At 37.3% G+C, this 22,446-nt stretch overlaps 1 protein-coding gene across 2 annotated transcripts; it reads left to right on the top strand.

Annotated features, from left to right (window-relative positions):
• The first annotated feature begins 847 nt into the window (after nt 1–847).
• LOC105929771 (DENN domain-containing protein 3) lies at nt 848–22,352 on the top strand. Of its 2 annotated transcripts, XM_012867676.3 has the most exons (28): nt 848–966; nt 3,721–3,806; nt 4,242–4,404; nt 4,553–4,645; nt 6,706–6,821; nt 7,270–7,394; nt 7,602–7,713; nt 8,350–8,469; nt 8,555–8,653; nt 9,173–9,292; nt 9,485–9,600; nt 9,700–9,855; nt 9,943–10,039; nt 10,160–10,263; nt 11,402–11,589; nt 12,212–12,371; nt 12,505–12,700; nt 12,780–12,948; nt 14,346–14,605; nt 14,691–14,861; nt 15,104–15,233; nt 16,715–16,822; nt 17,363–17,502; nt 18,959–19,119; nt 19,247–19,383; nt 20,787–20,905; nt 21,103–21,240; nt 21,521–22,352. In XM_012867676.3, the coding sequence occupies exons 2-28, from the start codon at nt 3,723–3,725 to the stop codon at nt 21,737–21,739; spliced, it is 3,801 nt and encodes a 1,266-aa protein (XP_012723130.2). In that variant the 5' UTR covers nt 848–966; nt 3,721–3,722; the 3' UTR covers nt 21,740–22,352. The 2 variants fall into 2 exon arrangements, with proteins under 2 accessions (XP_012723130.2, XP_035989231.1); XM_036133338.1 differs by lacking the exons at nt 8,350–8,469; nt 8,555–8,653.
• Nucleotides 22,353–22,446: the final 94 nt, after the last annotated feature.

Genomic DNA, 22,446 nt, shown 5'->3' with positions numbered 1-22,446 from the left:
TAAAACTTGTATATAGCAGGCCTAATGCACATGGAAGAAAATATGTTTTACGCCCTTGGAGCAGGCAATCAGTCTTGGGTGAGTGGCTGAGAAGGTGGGGGCTTGGTTGATTAAAACAGCTTCAAACTGTTGACAAAACCAAACTCATTGGTTCTTATAGCCGAGATTCTTGTCAATGAACATTTCGAGATTTTCCATCAGCAGGTCCAGATTTAAAAGTGATAAATATGCTAATATGAAAATGGGTAGAAATAACTGCATTCCTCAATAGCCTGTCTGCATGCCGAAAGGAAGGAGAGAACACGAATAACAGCACATATTTACTCTGTTAATGAAATGCTATACGTTTGCTTTGTGGCGTATTAACATAAAACTTAAATTTAAAGTAGTATTGCGTGCACTCTTCTTGTTCTACTCCGCTGATATGTCAATCAACTGTCGCCATCTTCAGGCCAAATGTAGTAACTACAGTCCGCTTTTCTGTTAATCTGTACCAACTCAGCATATTGTGAGGTTGTAAGAAAGCGTAGAGCGTGAGACTTTAGGTTGATAAAAAAAAATAAAAAAAAAAAAAAAAAAAAAATATATATATATATATATATATATATATATATATATATATATATATATATATATAAATAAAACTTTGGCATAATGTGATATATTCCTTATAAATTATATTAATGTTCTTTCTGAAGTACAACTTACAGACAGAACGAGACCCTTTGTAGTTTGTATTTGTCATACAGTGTCCTTAAGGCTTTTTGGGTTACTTCTAAAAGCCTCATTACATTACGCTCACTTGACTGGTCGACGCGCATGTTTGAGCTGAGAGGAACAGGAAGCGGGCCGTGAGGAGCTGAGAGGAGCGTCTCATTCAAGAGGAGTTTGCAGCCCGGGCTCCGAGATCTTGTTCTGGAGGCACCGTCATCAGGGGAGGAAGCAGGAAAAGCAGCCTGGGAGACGGTAAGTGACATTTAAACCAGGTTAATTATCTAGACGAAACGTCATGTCGGAGAGTTTTAACTTTGATTTTAAAATCTGCGCCATGCACGTCAGCTGACGAGAAGCATTCCACCTGTGCAGCTTGTGACTCATTTGCAGAGACCTCAATGAAAACCGTAAATAGGCTGATGTCCCTGCACAAAAAACACTAAAGACTGAATACGCCTTTGACTTGCTGACATATTTAATCATGTAGTACGTTACACTGTGAGATAGGACATCAACTTTATTCATTTTAGAGAAGCGCATCCATAATGATGCGTCTCCAATAAGTTGTATAGCTCCATGTCTATATTTAACACACGGTTAATTGGCCAGATAAACACTCTACCTCTTAAATAAAACTGCTACTATGGCTCAGATTTTGCAATGTATTGTATCGCCAAACGTGTAAAAATAGATCTATTAGCTCATGACCGAAATATGTTTTTTTATCTGCTATTGAATGTAGGCTACAGCTCATGCTCTAACTTGTTTTTGTCTTGAATGATTTCGTTGTTTCGCCAGCCTGCATGCATACATCGATGATCCATGAGTTTCCGAGTCTTTATTGATGCAACATTTTTTTTTCCTTTTTTCATAGCAGTTTCCTGTATTTTAAAGGCACGCCTGTTGTAGACTAATCAAATGTCTGATCCACTGTAACCATGAAGCCGCATGTCAAGCTAGAACAATGCATGCAAGTTACTTGGAAGTCACCATATCATCCAACGTTGCCAAGCGTTAATGTGGGCGTTTCATTATTTCCTGCATAAAGTTTTCTGGCATGTTAGTTATCATTTATCACTGTCTTAGACAAGGCATTGAAAAAGTAGTAGTAGTTTTCACCTGTGTGTGTGTGTGTGTGTGTGTGTGTGTGTGTGGCAAGCTTATGGTATGTCGAACCTTTTCTTGCCGATATTGTTATGCAGGAGTGGGATTTTATTTTAAAACTCATAAGCAGCGGTGCTCTGTGTCTGCTATTATTAGATCTATGCTAATAGTATTCCTTGTCATACAATACGATTCTTTAGACTTTTGTGTAGCTGACAGTCTAAGGTGCTTCTCTAAGCTTGCTGTACTTAATTCAGTCATGTGTAAACAATGCCATTTAGGGTGGATTTGAGAAATAAGTTGTGTTACAGGTGTTTTTGGTTTAAAAATGGGGGAAATATTTCCCATCCTGGATTTTGCTTGCACTCATTTTTAAACAGATTGAGATTATTGATAAACTTCACAAGCCGATAACTTCGAGCTACCAAAAAGATGTTAAAAGTTATCTTAGCCATAGTTTTCTGCATAGTAAATTTTAAACCTGCATAGGTCAGCCTCCTGAAATCTACTGTTCTGCTCTGAGAAATGAAACCTGTTGTAAATGCAGAAGTGGATAGAGCAGCCAAAGATTTTATTTAGGCAAAAGGAGCATAACTTCAATATGCTTTTATTCAAGTAGACGTAAAAACTAGTTGTCCTGAATTTCAAAGTTCAAAGTATGTGAGCAAATACTTTTGGCAGCATAGTGTGTTTATAGGCCTGTGCAAATTCTGACATTTAAACAAATAAACTGAAAACAAGTAAATAAGTTAACATCAAAACAAAATCACAAATTTCAAATGTACAATTCTAATTTCGTCCACAACACCTTTTGAAACCAATACCTACAGTATATTTCCATTAAAACATGTGCTTTTGGTGATAATGTATACTTTTTAATGTTTATTCACTTGACTTCCAAATGACACAGCAGGCTCAACAGATAGAAAATAACATTAGAGCAATGAAGTCTTTCCATAACTAGAAATGCACCAGACAGAGAGACGCATCTACAGTTTCAAATGGGCTTGAGGTGCTCGAGTAGCCAGAAATTGTTGTCTTCAAAATCTTCTTAAGCAATTAGAAATGAAAAATGTGGTGCAATAAAATACTCCTAGAAATGCATTTTTTTCTATTAAGTTAATACCCCTGTTTATATGACTGATCTCATACCTATACTACAGACACTGATGCATATATTTATGTCATTGTTCTTGCTTTATAGTTCTTGTAAAATAGATTTAACATAAACTTAATACTTTTTGAAGCCACTATTTTTACATTTTACCATCACTATCTTGGTTGTTTAGTAGACTGAGGGTGATCAAAACTAGACAAGAAGGAAAATTTCAGAAGAATTTTAGAAGTTGGGGGTGGGGGTGGATTTTTTGTTATTAATGATGTTCAGGTTTATATCTTTAGTTGTTATAAATAAGTTTCAACCACAGTGAACTCAAAGAAACCAGAATTTAATAAGTTGCAGAAACAAGTACATTCCAGTACATCTTAAATAACTTGTATATTTTACTGCAGTTGTATAAATAAATGTGGAGCAAATTGTTGTTCCACACTATTTAATCTATTGCTGTAACAATTAGTCAAAGTCCAATTCTGACTCTGGGAACAACTAAATATAATAAGTGCCAAGAGGTCAATTCTGCTCTGCGTTCTGGATTAATTCACTGGTGGGTCCATGAAATCGTGTGCCCTGAGCATGTTTATCACAGCAGCAGTTGTTCCTGTGATTAGCATTAAAATGTTGCTTTTACACAGAATGGTACATGATGAGTAATAAAAAGATTTTCTCACACCACACCAATCAGTAAAGATGACAATTTATTCCCTATGTTTGGTGTTTATATGAAAATTTACCAGTTTTAACCCCTGTTGGATTTATTTTTATTCATTTTTTTCCTCTCACAGGGATGACAGATTGTTTGCCGCCTACTCTGCTGGAAGCCTGTGTGGTGGTCGGAGCATCCAGTGAAAAACAGCAGGAAGTTTACCAGGTTTCTGCCTTTTTTTTAAAGTAGTTTAAAAAAAAGGCTACAATCTTATAAGCAAACTTGGGCTACCTTACTTCAGGTCCTTATAAAATGTAGTTTTTTGTCATTTTTGTGTTTTTTTATAAAATTACAAAACAATATCTCTTAGTATCCTCAGCAACATTAACTGGTCAGTTAATATTTTGGTGCATTTGTTGCTTTTAATGTCCTTGCAAAAAAAAACAAAAAAAAACAAACAAACATAATAACCAGAAAATTACATTTCCTACAACAATGCAGGGGATAGTATAAGCTGAAGGCTCAAATTAGCTGAGAATCCTGAATGGCAGCAACCATGTTGAGAGGGTTTACTTATAGAAATGAGCCAAAACATTAAAATAGGATAAAACTGAAGTACAAACAGGCTCAAATAATATGGTTTTCCTCCATCACATTCAGGCTGTTAACAGCAATGGAGGTTCAGAGTCTCTCCTGCTGGAGCCAGAGGTTCTTCATGTTCTGGCTCCCCCCTTCCATAGACCAACTGAGCACGAGGCCTTGAAGTCACGCGGAAAGCGACACCGTTCATTTCTCAGAAAGAAGAAGGAACATCCTTCTTCAGGTATAAAACTGCCAATCCAGCCTGGATGCATGCAGACCAACACAGGTCATTTTTAAAAAGTGATGAAGGCTACCTTTCCCTGCTGCTTATATTATTTTACTTGTTCTGTGTTGTGTTTTGTATCTTTCACAAATTTGCATCTTTGCAGGTCAAAGTACATTGGAGGGAAAAGGAGGAGGTGAAGATGTTGGTGTACCAAAAAATATAGACCTCATGGCTTTGCCTCAGCTCTGCTTTCCCGGTGAAATATTTAGATTTTCTGTACATATAGACAAACACATAAGGTGTGTGTGTGTGTGTGTGTTAAGCTATATTTGAATCGGTCTCAAAAGCACTTGTAGGAGCCATTTATAGTTGTTGGTGTTTAGGTATGGTTTGTTTCTGGTTTATTTGTTTTGGGTGGCGGTGTTTTGTTTAGGTTGACACACTGACCTATATTCTGCTCTACCACTGGTGGCGGTGTGGAGGGGAAGGCTTTATAGGTGCGACGTGAGAGGGCAGAAAGGATTTGGGTGACGGGAGGTCATACGGTTTTTACCGCTTTCTTTGGCACACAATAGCCTGCGTCCACTGGTTACATTCTGTTATATCCACACTCTCCATAATTACCTGTCCATCTCACTTGTAAAGACCGCCACTCAGCTTGTTTGTTCATATACAAACTGACTTCAATAAATGGGAACGCCCATACCTTATCTCCTGGTTTCAACATCATTTTGTAAGCGCGTTAAATTCCAGATTCCCCGCACCCAGAAGCGACAAAAAGGTGGTTGATAGTCGCTACAGCACTAATGGATCACTTATTAAAAATGAATTGTATCACTACAGCTCACCATTACAAAATTAATTGGATAGCAATAAAACAGATTTATGCTGATGCTTCGTCAAATCCACATAAATACAATTTCTGGAATGCACTTTTACTTATGTATTGAACATATTTAGTTGTTTTATTACATTATTATTTAAATGTTTTGCCATCAGACACTAGATCCACTCTGTTGAACATCTCCATTGTTTCAGTTTTCTGCCGTTAAAGGCAACTTTTGCTTTCAGTCATCAGTCGCACGATGTGGTTCTGCTGGAGGATTTGTGGCTACTGTATTGTCTGCAGCACACAGGAACTGAAACTGATCGTAGCTCTCTCAGTGGTCTTCATAGGGTCTTCTTTGTTTTAGTTTATGCTTTAGAGGAAATTAAACAAAACTGTGATCAGTCCAGGCTATGTTTGAATGCAACCCCATCAACTACACCCAAAACAGTCAAAGGATCTCTAGAAGTATATAAAAGTACCACAAGTAACTCCTGTTATCATATGGCAAAAGTTTTAAATCTTAAGCCCTGTTTCTTTTTCTATTGCTGTCGTGTGGAAGCCTGTTAACCCATCAATTTAAATTAGCGTTTTGATGCAGGGAATAATATGCAGACACATTTTTTTAAATGTCTACCTCATTTTTGAAAGAGAGCCATGGTTGGACTGCTTTAGAAAGCAACTTAAAATAATGGATTGTCTAGATTAAAGGTTTAAAACATTTTATACTGTCGTTTTTGCCCTCGGCCCAGCTCAATGACAAAAACCCGTTTAGAGCTGCTAATGTTGCGTGACCTTTTGAAAATGGTCAACTTACAATTTTTGATAAATATCTACTGTAGTAAATATATTGTCATTTTTTGAGAACCACCATAAAAAAACACTATTTTATTTCTACCTTTTGGGTTTAAATATAAAACCTTTGGAAACAAGAGGATGGATAACTTTTCTTCTATGAGATGTTGATACCTCATAGATGTAAAATTTTAGTTGCTTCTTTACAGCAGTTGATTTCCTGTACAGCACTTTGAATCGTTTTATTACTAACAAAGTGCTTTAAAAGTAAACTTGCCTTGCCTTTTATCAGTTTTAGTCAAAGTTATTAAGAATAATTGTGGAAGGCCCAAAGAGCTGCAGGTTGCAGACTCCTGGTCTAGATATAAGAATTGGGGTTTTGATAGATTTTGTGTCAGTTACAGCCAGTGATAATTGATGTATAGGCTCCATAATGAGATGCTGGAATATTTTACCACTGAGGAAAGGGTTTATGTGTACATGCATATGTAGAATTATCACTCACTAGGGTTCTGGTGTACTGTTGGCACAAACTATCAGACTAGTCCCTAGTGAGCACTGCTTCCTGGTATAAGTGTGGACCCATTGTCAAGTTTTAAGGTTTGGGTCTCTGTCTGCAGCTTACCTTTTTAAATAACAAAAATTACTTTTTGAAATTGTAAACTGTGACATTAAAATGCTGTTTTAATCCCTAGGTGGTCTGCAAGTTTCCCCGGAGGAGAAAAACGAGCAGTTTCACTTCCTGGTTTTTACTGACGTCTTTGGCAACAAGACCCATGGAGTAGTGACGCAATATTATCGTCCAATATTGGTAAACATAACTACAAGTTACTAAGAATATGGCAGTATATTTTCTGCACACCCTAAAATGGAAAATCAGGCTAAATATATAGCTGTTACTAGCAAACATCCTAAAATAATGAGAACGTCTAGGAAGTTTTGAGATGGTGTGTCTTGTTTAGTTGATTTTTACTATTATTACTACCATTATTATTAAAACTCATTAGCATAATTAGAATTATATTAACAGTAAAATGCAACTTATAGTGCTTGAAATGAAAACCAAAAATTGTTTACCGTTTTTTTGGTAACACTTTATTTGAAGGGATGTGCAAAAGACTGACATTATACTGTCATAAACATTCATAAAGACTCCTTCATGTTCATGACAGGTGTTATGTCATGTTTATGACAGTGTAATGTCAGTCTTTTGCCCACCCTTCAAATAGAGCGTTAGCTTTTTTTATTATCTGTCAAAGGAAGGGATGTCTTGTTATCAGAATGGATCTGGATCTTCAAAGCGCTCTAAACTCTTCGTGGCCTTTGGTGTCTGTGTCATATCCAAGTATCCTTACTTTACTGCTCTCAAAGATTGCCTGTCATGGTGAGAAACAGCAGAAATCTGAAGCATATAATATTACTGAATCACTGTTAGTGTACACATAACATTTGTATCATATTTTTTAAACCTGTCTCAATATACAGTTTATCAGAATATCTTTTATGACGAAATCATACATTTTTGGTAGCATGTTCTTGTTTCCCATGTGTCTTTCATTGTTTCTCATATCTTTTTTTTATTATTCACTAGTCTTTTGCTTCAGCTGAGATCTTGTCGGTTATCAGAGACGGAAGAAAGGCTAAAAGAATTTGCAATCAAGCTGAGCCTTGTGCCAATTCCACCTCCTGGACAGCTTCATTTGGTATGCACATCAATTCTGATGGGACCAAGTAACCTTAACATGGATTTTTACAGAAGACTGACAATGCAAAACAAAGACTTACAGTTGAGGATTTATTCATTGGAATCTAAGGTTGCATCTCTGTCCTCCAAGTTAGAAGAAACAAATAGATGCATTTGTCTCATACTAGTCTCGACCTCAAAGTCCAACATGGTGGTGTAAAAAGTCAGAGGAACGTGTACATTTGACAAGATTTAATTTCAAGAGAAGGATTTTAATAGCCATCAAAACACTGTATACTCTAAGAAGTTGTTAAAGTATCATAACATTGGAAAAGCAATGGACTGAAATGCCAGAGGGGGGAAAAAAACACCAGTTTTAATTGATCAAATTTGTTACTGTGAAAATAAGTTATTACATTAACGTCAGCTATTTTCAGTCTTCAAGTTGTTCAACAATGTTCCTTAAATTTAAACTACCAAAGCAACAGTGAGTAGTGGGTTTCATGGTTTCAGAAACAATTGCTAGTCTGGTCTGAGTTTTTTTTTTTTTTCTCTCACTTACATCAGGAGCTGTAGCTGACAATCTGCAGAAGAGCATTTTCCTCCAACTGAAGCAGTAAAACTGCAGCATTTGTGCTCCTTTTTTTCCCCCCAGATGTTTACATTACGTCCTTTGACCATCATGTTACCCTCCAGAGAGGACATAAACCTCCCAGCTGTCGACTTGGACCTCCACCTGCCTTTCCTTTGCTTCCGACCACAGCATCTACTGATTGTATTGGACACAGATTTAGCATTTAAATGCAACAAGAGCAGGTTCAGATAGAAGGTTACACATCTTCCTGTTTCTATCTCCACAGGTACTTTCTTGCCTTCTACAAGAGCAACGGGTGGTGTTGTTTTCTGCTGACTGGGCAAGACTCACATTAATAGCAGAAAGCCTGCTCATTTTTCTGCAGGTGCATGAACAAAATGTGTCTGCTGATCTGTCCACTGCAAAAAAAGGAAAAGATAAAATTTTATATATCTATATATATATATATATATATATTTTTTTTTTTTTTTTTTTTTCTAATTTGGGTTAAATCACCCTTTTCAAACCAAAACTCCACGTTGATGACTGTCATGGCAAATGATAAGCAGCCTTAGAAATGCAAGGTCATATTGAGGTGAAGACAAAGCCAGAAAATAGTTGGAATCCTTCAAATGAAGGCATTCTGTTAACATGTATGAAAATAAAAGCCTATTTTACCCAGATATTCTCTGTCTGGTAACTTCAAATTGTTGCAAGGTTAAAGAAGAATAAAATATTCTAATCTTGATTTCTCAAACATTAATTAAGTTCTTTTGGTTCATTTTGAGTATTTAATTTTAAGTATGGTTAAAATATAAAACACCAAAGGGTGATAAATCCTACACTACACTTTATTGCCTTTATCGGACTATTGTTTTTACATCACTTATTATTTTCCCTCTAGCCTTTGACATGGCAGCATCCTTATGTTCCTGTGTTGGCCAGAGGAATGCTGGACTTCCTTATGGCTCCTACTGCCTTTCTTATGGGATGCCATGTGAGCCATTTTGCTGAAGTGTCTAGTGTAAGTATTTCATCTTCCATAATAAAATCTTTGAATATAAGGGGACAAAAGCTATTTTTAAGACATTAAGAACAAACTAGCTCAAAGTTCAAATATTGATGGTTTAAATAATTTTTCCTTATTTGCTCTCTTTTCTAATGTTATGTTTTTTTCTCTTGATGTAATTTTGCTTTTTATTTTCCATGTGTCCAGGAAACGGATGACCTGATATTAGTGAACATAGATGATGGTAGTGTTTCCACTTCTTTATCTGACACTATTGATCTTCCTGAAATTCCACTAGCTGCTGCAGACTATTTCATACAAAGGTGCAAAGTGTACTCTAAAACCAATAATCAAAGCTGAGCTACAGCAAAACACCAGCTTGCACAGACTGGCTGAAGAGATGTATTTTTTTTTTTCTATAGGAGTCAGTCATTGCAGGTAAATTTTGACTTGGCCCACTACCACAGTGCAAGCTGCATGGACATCAATGAGCAGCGCGCTCAAAGAAGAGCCTGGCAACACAAACTCAACCACGAGATCCAGAGGATTGCGCTGGAACTGCTTGTCAACATATTCAGGTTTTGGGATGTTTTAGCTCCAGATAGATCATTTTCTTGGAGCCGTTTACCGTTTCAATATTTTAGGATATTCTGTGTATTTATCAGGGATGTTAGCAGTCATCTGAATTACGAACATCGAGTGTTTCACAGTGAAGAGTTCCTGAAAACCAGAGAGCCAGACGAACAGCTTTTTTACAAAACGGTATGCTCCAACTTTACAAACCATGGATTGGTTAAACGGGTTGCTGATTAATTTCTAGTTCCAAATGTTCGGTTACAGGTTATCTAAAACATCTAAAACATTGCCTTGGCTGTGTTTCAGGTGTTGGACACGCACATCTTCCACTCCTTCTTGAGGGATCGCCTCAACAAAAAAATGGATAACTTTGCACGGCTGGACCTCAGCATTCGTTCTGAGATGCAAAAGTATGTTACTGTGTCAATTGAGTAAGCCTAAAACTCCTCTTTAAATTTCTGTTAGGCTGACCAGATGTCCTGATTTGTGCAGGACTGTCCTGCAGTTTTCACTGTTGTCCCGGTGTCCCTTAAACTGAAACAAAGTCCCGCATTTCACTGGGTCAGATTAGGAAAAGTCCAAATTATTTGACATGTGCTTTTTTGAATGCAGAGCTGCAGTCACCGTTGATGAGAGCTGTATTAGCTGTCACGCAGTTTCATGAGCAGCTGCGCACCAGGATGCTCCTAAATTAAACTGAAAAAGATTTTGGTGCATACAAGATATTAAGGAAACTACGTCAAAGAAAATAAAATGCTGCTACAAAGATTGGGAAATGGTTTCTAGCTTAGTGAGGCCAAAGAAAGCTGATCCTCAGAGATCTTTTTGTTAAGTTTGCCAAAGTAATTTTTCAGTTTCACATGAAGGGGAGCATGATGTGAAGCTACACTGTAGAAGCGGGTCGCACAAGAAACACAGTTGAAAAAGCCTCCTGCCGAGCTATGGACTCATTTTTGCTCCAGCCCAAAAAACACCTGCCAGACAGACAAGGTACAACAGCCTTCATTAACTTAAACAATATTTAACTTTACGCAACAGTTTAATAACGTTATTCTAAGAAGCTTTAAAAAAAGTGTTAATCTTTAATAGCTAGAACAGTTTTTTCTGATAAGTTTATTTTTTATTTTATTAAACTTTAAATGCTGAAGTTTAAATCTCATCCATCCATAAATCCATTTTCTGTACTGCTTTTCCGTGCAGACTTTATATCAAGCCACGTCTGATGGAGAATAGTGACCTGAGTCACGTGGGGGCGGGGGGTCCTTGCAAGAGGCGGGGATGCGGCGTCCATCCTGGACAGGTCGCAAGTCACAGGGCTAAAGTTTAAACGTTTTAAAAAACTTCGAAAAAGTTAAATAATGCCTTTTATAAACTGGTGACTTGTGATAATTCATTGTTGTGCAATAACAGGCAAAGCAGAGACTGATTATTGTAATGCGTGATCTGTGTTAAATTAAAATGTATGACGTCATCATGTCAAATTATGGGTTTGCCCGATCATGGTCAGTCTACAATAGAACTTGTTTTTATTTCCCACGTGTGCTGCAGGATGATGTCTATGGTGGAGGTCCAACGTAGACCCACTATGAACGAGATTGTTACTAGGAAAAAAGGCTCCATTCTTGGGAACAGGCTGAGTAAGAGAATGGGGATGAGTCTGCCAAATTTAAGGGGAGATCAAGCTATGAGCTTTGAGAGAAACTCATTGCTCACTAGGATCGGGATGTCTAATTCAGGTGAGAGGAATAAAATTAGTTGGACTGACTTGGAGTGCTGTATTTTAGTTTGTTACGTGAATTAAATCAAACTACAATGAATGCTTCTAAAATGTTAGAACTTAGTGGAAAGTATGCAATATTATCAGTCAGTGGCAAACTACAGTATACAAACCTTTCACTTCACTTTCTGATTCTAACGTACATCTATAATTGCAACTTTGCTTTAAAATAGCTGTTAAGTCCCTTATATCTGCTTAAACTCTCGGCTGATGGTGGGTTTTTTCATATGAAATAATCTATGCAAGTCCTTGTGCAGTATGTATTCTGGATAAAGCATGCATTTTAATTTGAAACCAGAAAATAAATGCTTTTTAATAATCATTAACTGTTTTTATTGGGTTGTTATCACGCTTTATTAAATTGCAAATCTATTGTTCAACCATTAAAAGACAGTTTTAGTGCAAATGAGGCCTGAGATCATAAAATTACAACTGTTTTATCGTTTTAGAAAACATTAAAGTTAAAATACCCGAGTGCTTCTTGAACGAGTGTCAGAAATTCAATATTCACAGCATAGACTGGTACATGATGTATATTTAATAAATTTCTCTTTCTGCTTTTCCTGCTGTTCTCCTTCCAGCACTGAAAGTAGCACCCAAGTCTGTAAAGGTTTTTAAACTGCCAGACTTCCCAGCATCACTGTCTTATCTCGCCGTCCAAGCTTATTATAGCGAGCTCATCCAATCGCTGGGAAAAGCTATTCTGTCTGCCCAAAATGACAATTCTACTCTGCTGGCCAGGTATTATGATTTCTGCATTTTTTCTTAGACTGTTGTACATTTGTGGAAAAAAAAAAATCCAAGAACTAGATCTCAAATTTAAATATAAAAACTATATACGACCAGTGTGACCCCTGATATGCTGTCTCTCCAGATTTTACTACTTGCGAGGTTTCATCAACACGTTGTGTTCACGGCGACTGGATGCTTTGAGTGATTTTCAGAATCTCAACAAGACTGACACTGCAATCTTTCCCACACATTTGGTCGCATGGCTCGTGGAGTCCCTGCACCAAGATGAGTTGCAGCAAGCCCACAAAAGACCTGAGCTCAAGAGACTCATTTTGAAGGTCTGTCGGTAAACCCATACACAAAACTTGGAGCTCCACATCAGTGAGTGAATGGATGTTTTTTTTTTGTCTTTGTTAGATAAAAACAGATAGCGAGAAGCCGGTTGTCCAAACGGATAATCACATCAAGAAGTTTGAACTTCCTCAGAATCCCTCAGATCAGGATGAGTTTGTGCGCTGCGTTCAGGAATGTGGAATTGTAAAGGATGTGGCAACAATACATCGTTTATTTGATGCACTCGCTGATGGTAAGGGATAAGATGCCTAAAATGAGAAACCTATGATGCACAAATCCTAATGGCAAAAAGTTAATCAAATTTACATAATTGGCAAATAAATAAGTAAACATCTGCACACGCAGATACATTCATTTAAAAAAACGCTACTTCTCTTAGCATTAATGGGCTTCAAGTTCTCTCCCAGAGGATCTTACTGTAACTGACACAATGAGTCAAGACGATCAGAGGAGTCCTTATGAATCGGAGTAGCATTCTCATATATGGATCGATCACTTAATTGAATGACTCAATAAAATAAGATATGAGACGAGTACTAAAAGCTTTAATATTGCTTTGGAAATAAAATAATTTCATTTATGATTCCTAAAGCACTTTAAAACATCCAAATAAGGAGACCAACGTGCATAACAATAGAATAACACTCAAAAAGACCACAAAAAAACAAAATAATACAAATAAAAAAGAATGTGCCAAAGAATATTAAATCATTTTCTGAACAAATGCTTCTTTATCTCTGGTTCCAGAGCATGGGTGCCACCACCAAAAAGGCCCGGTCACCCTCTACCATTTAAGCTTAGTTTTTGGGATAGCCAAAAGTACTAACTAGATGACCTCAAGGTCCTGTTATGCATGCAGACACTTAAAGTTCAAATAAATAATAGGCTCCCAAAATGAATTTGCTAAAAAAACTCTTATGCTGAATTGTAGACTGAGCAATCTGACTGGAGCTGTTTTAGCTGTTGGATGATGGATGGTAAACTTCCATAAATAACTTGAATGCTGCTAATTCTGTCAGCTGAGTGTGATGGTACATTGCTGCTGTTGTCATATTTATTTTCAGACCATTAAAATCACCAAAATCCATTATTTGTGACTTGTAAATCAGTCTGCTGTGTAACTAGATGAACGATGAGGCACAGTTCATATTTTCAGGGAAAAAGGGAGGTAATTGGCATGTCAGACAATACGAAGCATGAGAAAGAACAAGTGCACTTAATAGGTTTGAGGTCATGAATGCGTGACATTAAATTTTCACCCATAACCCACTTCTTAAAGAGTCTTTGTTTGGAGGACAAAGATTAGTTTTTCTCTTTAATTTATTTATTTATTTTAAATCTGATCTAAAAGGCAATCATACACAGCTAGATGGAGGAAAACACACCAAAGCTATGACAGAACTTAACCCTGTAGACAGGGTTTGTTGCATCTTATAAGAATGTGTTTTTTTCTTTTTCTTTCTTTAAGCTGTTCTATTAATGAGCGAACACAAAACTCACTGTTGTGGTGCTTACAGTGGAACAAGTTGAGCTGTTCAAAATGAGTCCTTCCAATTTGTTTTTGTAGTTCTGTGGGATTTAACTAACTTTATAATCCACGCTGACCACTGCAGCTCCTCTTTGTTCCAGGACAGATTAAGAAGGTGGACCCTGAAGTCTTTAGGGTGTTTTACACCTTCTGGAAGGAGACGGAGGCCGAAGCACAGGATGTAAACCTCCCCTGTGAGGTCATCAGTCACCTCGACAACAGCGAATGTGTTTACAAGTTGTCGACCAGTGTCAAGACCTCGCACGGCGTCGGGAAAATCGCCCTCACACAGAAACGTCTGTTTCTGCTCACTCAGGGACAGCCAGGGTTCCTGGATATCACGAAGTTCAGAGACATACAGGTTAAGAATATTTAATTCACACATCTTACTCTGAAGCTTTCTGCTTTGCTGCTGGTATAAATCTTCCCCCCCCATCGTTCTCTAGGAGGTGAAGATAGCCTCAGCCCCCTTTCTTCTTGTCCGTATTCCCTCTCTTCGGATCAGGACCTCCAGCAGGCCTGAGACGTTTGAAGCCAACCTGAAGATGGAGACCGAACTCTGGTACCTTATAGTCAAAGAGATGTGGGCTGGGCGCAAGATGGCTGACCAAGAAAAGGTAGAATAAAACCAACAACTAAACTCTAAAGGTTACATATGTCCGTCCACACCAGTGCCTTCCATTCATCCAACCAACCGCGGTTACCCACTGTCCAGCTATCCATCAATACCATTGCCTTTCATCCTTCCTGCCCGCCCGCCAGCCAGCCGGGCCACATGATTAGAGATTCCTTTACCTGTTTTTTTTTTTTTTTTTTTTTTTTTTTACATTTTATTTTGTTTGCTGTTGTCATTTCTCAGGACCCTCAGCACATGGCTCAAGCTCTGACCAATGTCTTGTTGATGGATGCCGTTGTTGGCTGCCTGCACCCTCACAGGTCCATCTCTGCAGCATCAAAGCTGGTTTACTTTGATAAAATCATACAAGAAGGTTAGAACTGTCTCTTCCCTGGTGCTTCTGCTTTGTGATACAATCACTTTATTTAAATATTCTTTTTAATTGATGTGATGTTTTATATTATTACAAATATTTTTCAGTTTTGTATCATGCTACTGTATATTCTCAGTTAGAATCTTTCCTTGATCAGAATAACACAATGAAGGTGTTTTTCGTCAGGTTTTAAAACTTTTCATAGTACAGGGGCAGCCCTACTGAGAGTTTATGGCATTCTCTTGGCCACTGATTTGGGTGATTATGTGGTTCTTGTTTTACTGGACTTAAACACCTGCTTTTGATACCGTGGATTTTGGCATTTTATTGTCACGTCTACTGTACCAAGTGGGCATTCATAGCACTGCTCTGGAGTGGCTTAGGTCCTAATTAACAGACAGAAAATTAAAGCGTGTGAATCCTTTTCCGCTCCAGAGTTCTGTTGTCCCCCAGGGCTCAATTTTAGGGCTTCTCGTTTTTTTTTCTCTACCACCTTGCCCTAGGGTCTATTTTAAGAAGACATGGCATCTCCTTCCATTGCTATACCGATGATGGCCAAATCTGTATACCTTTTAAGGCGAGGCTAGGCGTGGTCTATTTCACCACTTTTATTGTCTGGACTATGTTAAACTTGGATGGGCCTAATTTTCTTACATTTTAATGAGAATAAGACTGAGGTTCTTGTTTTTGGTCCTAGTGGAAGATGTCAGAGCCCTCCGGTTGATCTTAACACCCTGGCAATGTATGTTAGGCCCACAGTAACAAATCTTGGTTTAACTTATGACGGGCAATGATTTTAAACTTAACAGTCAAATAAGAGCCACATTGAAGTCTATTTTTTTATCATTTAAGAAAAATAGTAAACATAAAAGCTATCCTTTCAAGGAAACAGTTGGAAACAGTAATTCATAGTTTTATTTTATTCCGACTGGATTACTGTTATTTCCTTTATCTCAGTCAGCCAGTCCTCACTTGCTCATCTGCAGCTGGTGCAAAATGGCTCCATGCTCCACCCCTCATCGGTCTCTTAGGTCCGCTGACCAGTTGCTCCTGGTGGTTCCCAGCTTAAAGCGGAGGCGTAGAGGAGACAGGGCCTACTTACTCTATTGGGGCCCCAAAGTTATGGAACGCTCTACCCTTGCACATTCGATAGGCCCCTTCACTGTCCATTTTCAAAACTCATTTGAAAACTTTCTTTTACTCACTGACCTTCAATCCAACTGAGATTTGATTTTACTAAATTTGCGCTGGTCTTGTTTTTATCTGATTTTGCATTTTTATTGTGTTTGTAGGAAGTTCCTTAATGTTATCATTGTGTGGTTATTTTTTTCTATTTTATTTCTTAGTGTCATTTTATTGCTTTTGATGTTAAGCACTTTCTGTCAGCTGTGATTAGTGTTAAAACGCTTTAAAAATGATGATGATGATGATGATGATTCATCATGTGTAAATTAATTAATTAAATGTTTGTCCCTGACCAGTTCATGTGACAGTACCTGAAACGACATCAAAGACTCTGAAGCACAAAATCAACCCATCTCTGGACCTAGCAGAACCTCAGACTGTATGTGTGCTGCTGTACACACCAGGTATCACATGGAATAACTTCATAGAATTAGCAACTATATTTCTGAGATTTTTGAAGCTTTTTTCCTAATGTTTTTGGTAACTTATGTGCATTTTGTACCCTGCACATCTTTTTGACATGTCATCTCCGAGTTATTTCAGTAGATATGGCTCATCAGTAATGGAACATTGGGTCTCAGATTTCATACATAAGTATATGAGTGGAAACTGATGGGGAATCCATGGGGCAACATGGTGAAGGGTCAATTGTCAAATTTTAAAATCAAACTGGACAAACTAAATGTTTAAAAATCCACTCTTATATGGTATATATTTAGATAAACAGAAGTCTTATTAATGCAAATATAATTATCTGTCTTGATTATTTGCAAACCACTCATAAAAAACAGAAACAGTGGCGTAAACTAATATAAGAAGACATGAAAAGGCAAAAGACTAAAAGTTAACCTTGAACAAGCCAATGTTCCAGTTTTGCTCTAATTAAAGGCAATTGACTTCTCTTTGCTTTCTGCTTCAATCTCTCTCTTTCCCTCTAATTTCAGGTCAGCTAAGGGGCAAAGGTTCCCAGAGAGTGATGAACCCAAAGCTGTGGGTCGCTCTAAATGGTGGCAGAGTGGTTGTGTTTGATGCAGCTAGCTGGTCAATGCTTCAGGATTGCATTCAGGTTGGAGAGTCACAAGTGGTGAGAGCCTGCTGATCCCACCTAAATCTGTCTAACGAGTTTGGGAATAATGTGTGTGTGTTTAAAAAAAAAAAAGAAAAAGGAAAAACAACAACTTGTATAATCCATAGTGATAGGGTAGATTCTTTTATGTTTACAACACATATTGAGTAAAAATAAATAAATAAAAACCTTACTTCTATGCTTTAAATTTTTGCTAATTTGCTAAGGGCAAAAATGTTTTAAGTTTAAGTTTGCTACATTTTTCTGGGAGAAATGTTGGAAAATGTTGCCATGGGAGCCGACTAAAAAACAAACAGAATTTAATTCAATAAATACTTTGTACAACAGTACAGAAATTTGAGTTTTTATTATTGCAGCTGTACTCCTTGACAGTTGATCTTTTTGCATTAGCCTGTTAAATTTATCTTTTTAAATAAATAGTTGTAAGGAAAATGCATTTGTGAGTAGAACAGCTGAGCCAAGTAGGTGGGTTGCTCCTATTTAAAAACTTCCCAAAGCGTCTGCTAACACTAAAGATTTTATCCTGGTATTAAGTCATGTTTGGGGTCATTTGTTTGATAGGATGTTTGAACAAGGCATGTTGACAGGTTAGTCTTTTATTAATTTAACATGGCCTCATTTCTGCGTGGGAAAACTGTACAGGGCCGCAACATCCAAGCCCCTTCTTTTGGTGATTGTCACCAGCTTGGTCACACATTGATGTGAATCTTGTTTTATTTTTTTACCATCTTTTGTGAGAGGTCAGCCATTGTGGTTGTGTTGGTAACTCTGGCATTAAAAGCACAGCCAAGACGAACACTTGTGGGAAGTGTTTGTCAGCAGATTTGACCACAACTACACATTACCTTAACCAAAAGCCGTTTGGTATCCACTTATCAAGTTTTTTTAATACGTGGAATCAATGTACTCAAAATTGCTGTTCAACGCACAAATACATTCTTAAGGAGGCACATTTAAAGAGAAATAAACAACATCATAATATATGTTTTAGTGTCAAGAAGCATTGCTGCTTCTAAAAGATCTTGCCCTCACATACAGCTCTTTAGTTTGTATGCTATGGTTTGATTTCTGTGTATATTTTATTACAGGATCTGTTTTAGCAGAAAAAAGCACTGATCCTTTATCTTTCATAAAATATCTGACACTTTTTGTTGAAGTTATTACAAAAGGCTATAAAGTTAAGTTCCTTCACCTTAAATAAAAACTATGCATTTTGTTTTTGGAAGAATTTTTATAATGCTATATTACATATATGGCAACTGTAAATTTGAGTAGCCTTTCTTAACAACAGGAAGCCAAAACTTTACATTAATACTGTGTACTTAGGAGATGAGCAGTAATTTTGTATACAAAGATATTGACGAGATATCCAGCGGTTTTTACGTTTAGCATTTTTCTGAGGTTGGGGGAATCAGTTTGTTTGTTATTTTCCATCATTTTACTCTCTGTGCAGACCTGCATGATGGGGCTTGTCCAGGATCAGGTGTGGATGGGTTCTCAGGACTCTGTTATCTACATCATTGACACTCACAGCATGTCCTGCAACAAACAGCTGACTGAACACCGACATGAAGTGACTGGCCTTTCTGTTGACACCAGAGATCATAACAATGGGTGCAGACATGAACTTTCTCAGCTAATTAATACCTTTACAATAGCAGTCCCTTAAAGTTGAATGTAAGTTTATAGCTTGTCACATGGAATGTTTTTTTTTCATCCTGCTATATCTCCATTTTTTTAGGCAACTTGCCTACTCCTGCAGCTGCGATGGGACCATCCTGCAATGGGATTCGACCAGTCTCAAGGTGAAGAGCCAGTTCTACCTCAACTGTGACCGTCTCTGCTCCATACAGTTCTACAACGGCATCCTTTGGTGCCGTAAGTAAACCATCTTGATTTAATTATGTGTAATTTGATGTAGACAATTTCAATCTGATTTATTGTGTGTTTGGCATTGCACTTGCATAGGTAGTGTTTTGCTAAATATTTTTCCCGATTAACCTTTTTCTTTCCATGTCATGTCGCATTAAGCCAAATTTAAATGAATTTTAATAGTATGTAAAATGCTAAATTTTCAGCAACAGGAAAATTATTCATGGTTTTCAAAATATTTTGTAAATTAGAATCTGAAAAGTATAGAGTGCATTTCTATTCAGCCCGGTTTGATCCTAGCTATACCTGGATCAAGCAGTACAACAAGCAGCCTTCCAAAGTCACCTAATTAGCCAAGAGTCCACCTTTTGCGTAATTCAATTTCAGTATAAACCCAGCCATCTGTAAAGGCATCAGAGTAGTATTGAACTGTTAATGAATAAAAAGTGCTGTGAAGAATAAGAAACACACCAGACAGCTAATATATCAAGTCTGGGAGACATGTTAGATTGGTTTAGGTTATTAAACAAAATCCCTAGCTTTGAACATCTCAAGAACCACTGTTGAATCCATCATCTGAGAATGGAAAGCATATGGGGGACCCACAAACCGACTAAGACAGGATCATCCATATAAACTGACCGGGTTGGCTCAGGGAGCATTGTTTAGAGAAGCAGCCATAGTAATTCTGGAGGAGCAATAGAAATCACCTGCTCAGATGGGAGAATCTGTTGACTGGACAACTATTTACCATTTGCCACTCAAAAGTATTACCTTTGGGATGAATAAAGAGATTACTGAAATAAAACCACAAGAAATCTTGTTTAAAGTCATGTAGGAAAACAGAAAGCATGTTGAAGAAGGAAGGTAATCTTTAGTTTTTCCTCAGCAGTGATAGGGAAGCTGGTCAGACGAATAAAGCTAAATATGGTATGATCATGAAAGAAATCTTGCTGCTTCAGATCAAAGAATATCCATTTGTTGGAGGCAATAGCTAACTCCAACTGAGAACCTGTGGCAATACTTGAAAGTTTGATGTTGACATTAGTTCTCCCTCCAATCTGATTGAAGTCGATGACCAATTTTCCAAAAAAAATATGGTCACAAATTTGAGTCTCTTGATGTGCATCGCTGGCATCCAAAATACTTCTTGCTATAGTTGCAGAGAAAGGTGACTGTTGACTTAAAGGGGCTTGAATCAATTCATGCCAAGCTTAAAATATTTTGAAAATAATACATGGATTTCAACATTTTATTTACATTTAATTGTACAGTTTTGCCCTACATTGTGTTGCTCTATTACATAACATCCCGATACAATTAATTGAGCTTTATATAACTCCTTATTTGACTTTACAATTTCCTCATACCTAAATAGACACTTAAGGGGTTTTCTGTCTAACATGCAGGTTGTGGTGACAGTATTGTGGAACTGAAAAAGAGTGGGACCCCACATAGGAGGATAGTGCTTCCTGATGACTTGCGGAGCATGCCCAGTTGCTTCAGCTGCTTTATTGCCATTCCAGAGGTGATTTTAAAACTTTACCCTAACACAGCAGTCTTATTTCACAAATTCACATTATGTTGTCTTTTTTGGGAGGGTGGGGGTGAGATGCATCATGTAACCCTGAACCTCTTTAATAAGTTGCTGCTCAAACTTCTAAAGATGAAATGTTATATTATTTCAAAAGCAGCTGATCCATCTAAAAAATGTGTGTGTCGCAGAGTGGGCAGGTTTGGACAGGCTGCTCAGACTCAGTGGAGTTGTGTCTGTGGCAGACTAACAACCTCAAACAGCCTCCCAAAAGAATCGCCCTGCCAGGCTCTTCAGGAGTCACGTGTATGATTCGAGTCAAAAGCCAGGTGGGCTCTGAATATATGTCACTTTGCCTGTCTTGTTGATCATCAACTAGATATGTATTTCACAGATTCTAATTCCTTTATAGTTGCTATACCGTTTAATTTTAATAATCAGCCAAAATCTAGTTGATTCTGATGTACTTAATCAAACTGAATGGAGATGTAATCTGAGTAATTAGGACTGAAACTAATCATTATTCAGCCCTTGCAACTGTTCCAGAATAGTTCTGGGTATTGCTTTGAATTATCTAATTTGATGCTCTGCTACATTTCATCCTTCCAGATCTGGGTTGGCTGCCGAGGATGGAGCAGAGTGGGAGGTCTTTGTGACGGTCAGCTGAAAAGCCTGGTATTAGTGATAGACTTAGACAGTCTAACAGTGACAAAGGAGCTACTGGCCCATTCGGACAGCATCCAGACTCTCTGCTCTGCTGAAGATCGGTACGTCTTGAGCGGCTCTGCACGCAGGGATGGCAAGATTGCCATCTGGCAAGTTGAATAAAGAACATTTCAAGATATCAAGAAGACAAAATGTCAATATACAATTTTTAAAAATGGATTCAGGAACAAATGTTTTTTGTATTATATTTCATAGATTGACAACTGAGATTTACTGTGATAAACTAACACGAAGACATGTTTGAAATGAAATGTTGTAATGAAATGTTTAGATTTGTAGTAAATCTGGTAATAATGATTCACAACATGCATGAGGATGAATATGTACCATCATTGTTTCTGTGTATGAAAGTCCTAAATCAGAAGTGATATCAGTAAAATACTGAAATGTTAAAACTGTTTTTATATTTAAGCATTGTTTAATAAACTTTCTCTATTTTTGTGATGTTTGTATGGAAAATAAAGGCTCAAAATCTGTTTCCTAACAATGCAGAGTTCTTTTTCCCAATCTTTTAAAACGATTAAGTAGAACAGAGCAAACATCAAGCAAACCTTAAAGAAAACACCAAAACAATAACAAGAAAAAAAATGCAAAGAAGATAACATAATACAGCTTGAGTATGCTATAATAAAAATGCCAGGATGTATAACAAAAATAACATAAAATACATCAGGTTTATAGGAATACGTTGAACTTTTTAAAGAGATGACAGGTTTTTACTGCTTTCCTATTTGTATTATCTACTATTCCAACGCAGTTTTGTTTTATACTTTTCATATTATGCCGTATGTAAAAACCCTTGGCCAATC

Source organism: Fundulus heteroclitus, chromosome 3 (assembly GCF_011125445.2).
Source record: "Fundulus heteroclitus isolate FHET01 chromosome 3, MU-UCD_Fhet_4.1, whole genome shotgun sequence".
Lineage (NCBI taxonomy): Eukaryota > Metazoa > Chordata > Actinopteri > Cyprinodontiformes > Fundulidae > Fundulus > Fundulus heteroclitus.
Note: the sequence above shows the minus strand (reverse complement) of the source record. Positions and strands in the feature narration are given on the sequence as shown.

Excerpts from the sequence above, each read along its gene's own strand:
- LOC105929771 (XM_012867676.3), top strand. The coding sequence starts at position 3,723 with ATGACAGATTGTTTGCCGCCTACTCTGCTGGAAGCCTGTGTGGTGGTC. Across the intron at positions 10,264-11,401 it reads ATTCGTTCTGAGATGCAAAA|GATGATGTCTATGGTGGAGG; the intron begins GTATGTTACTGT and ends CGTGTGCTGCAG. Across the intron at positions 14,606-14,690 it reads CGAAGTTCAGAGACATACAG|GAGGTGAAGATAGCCTCAGC; the intron begins GTTAAGAATATT and ends ATCGTTCTCTAG.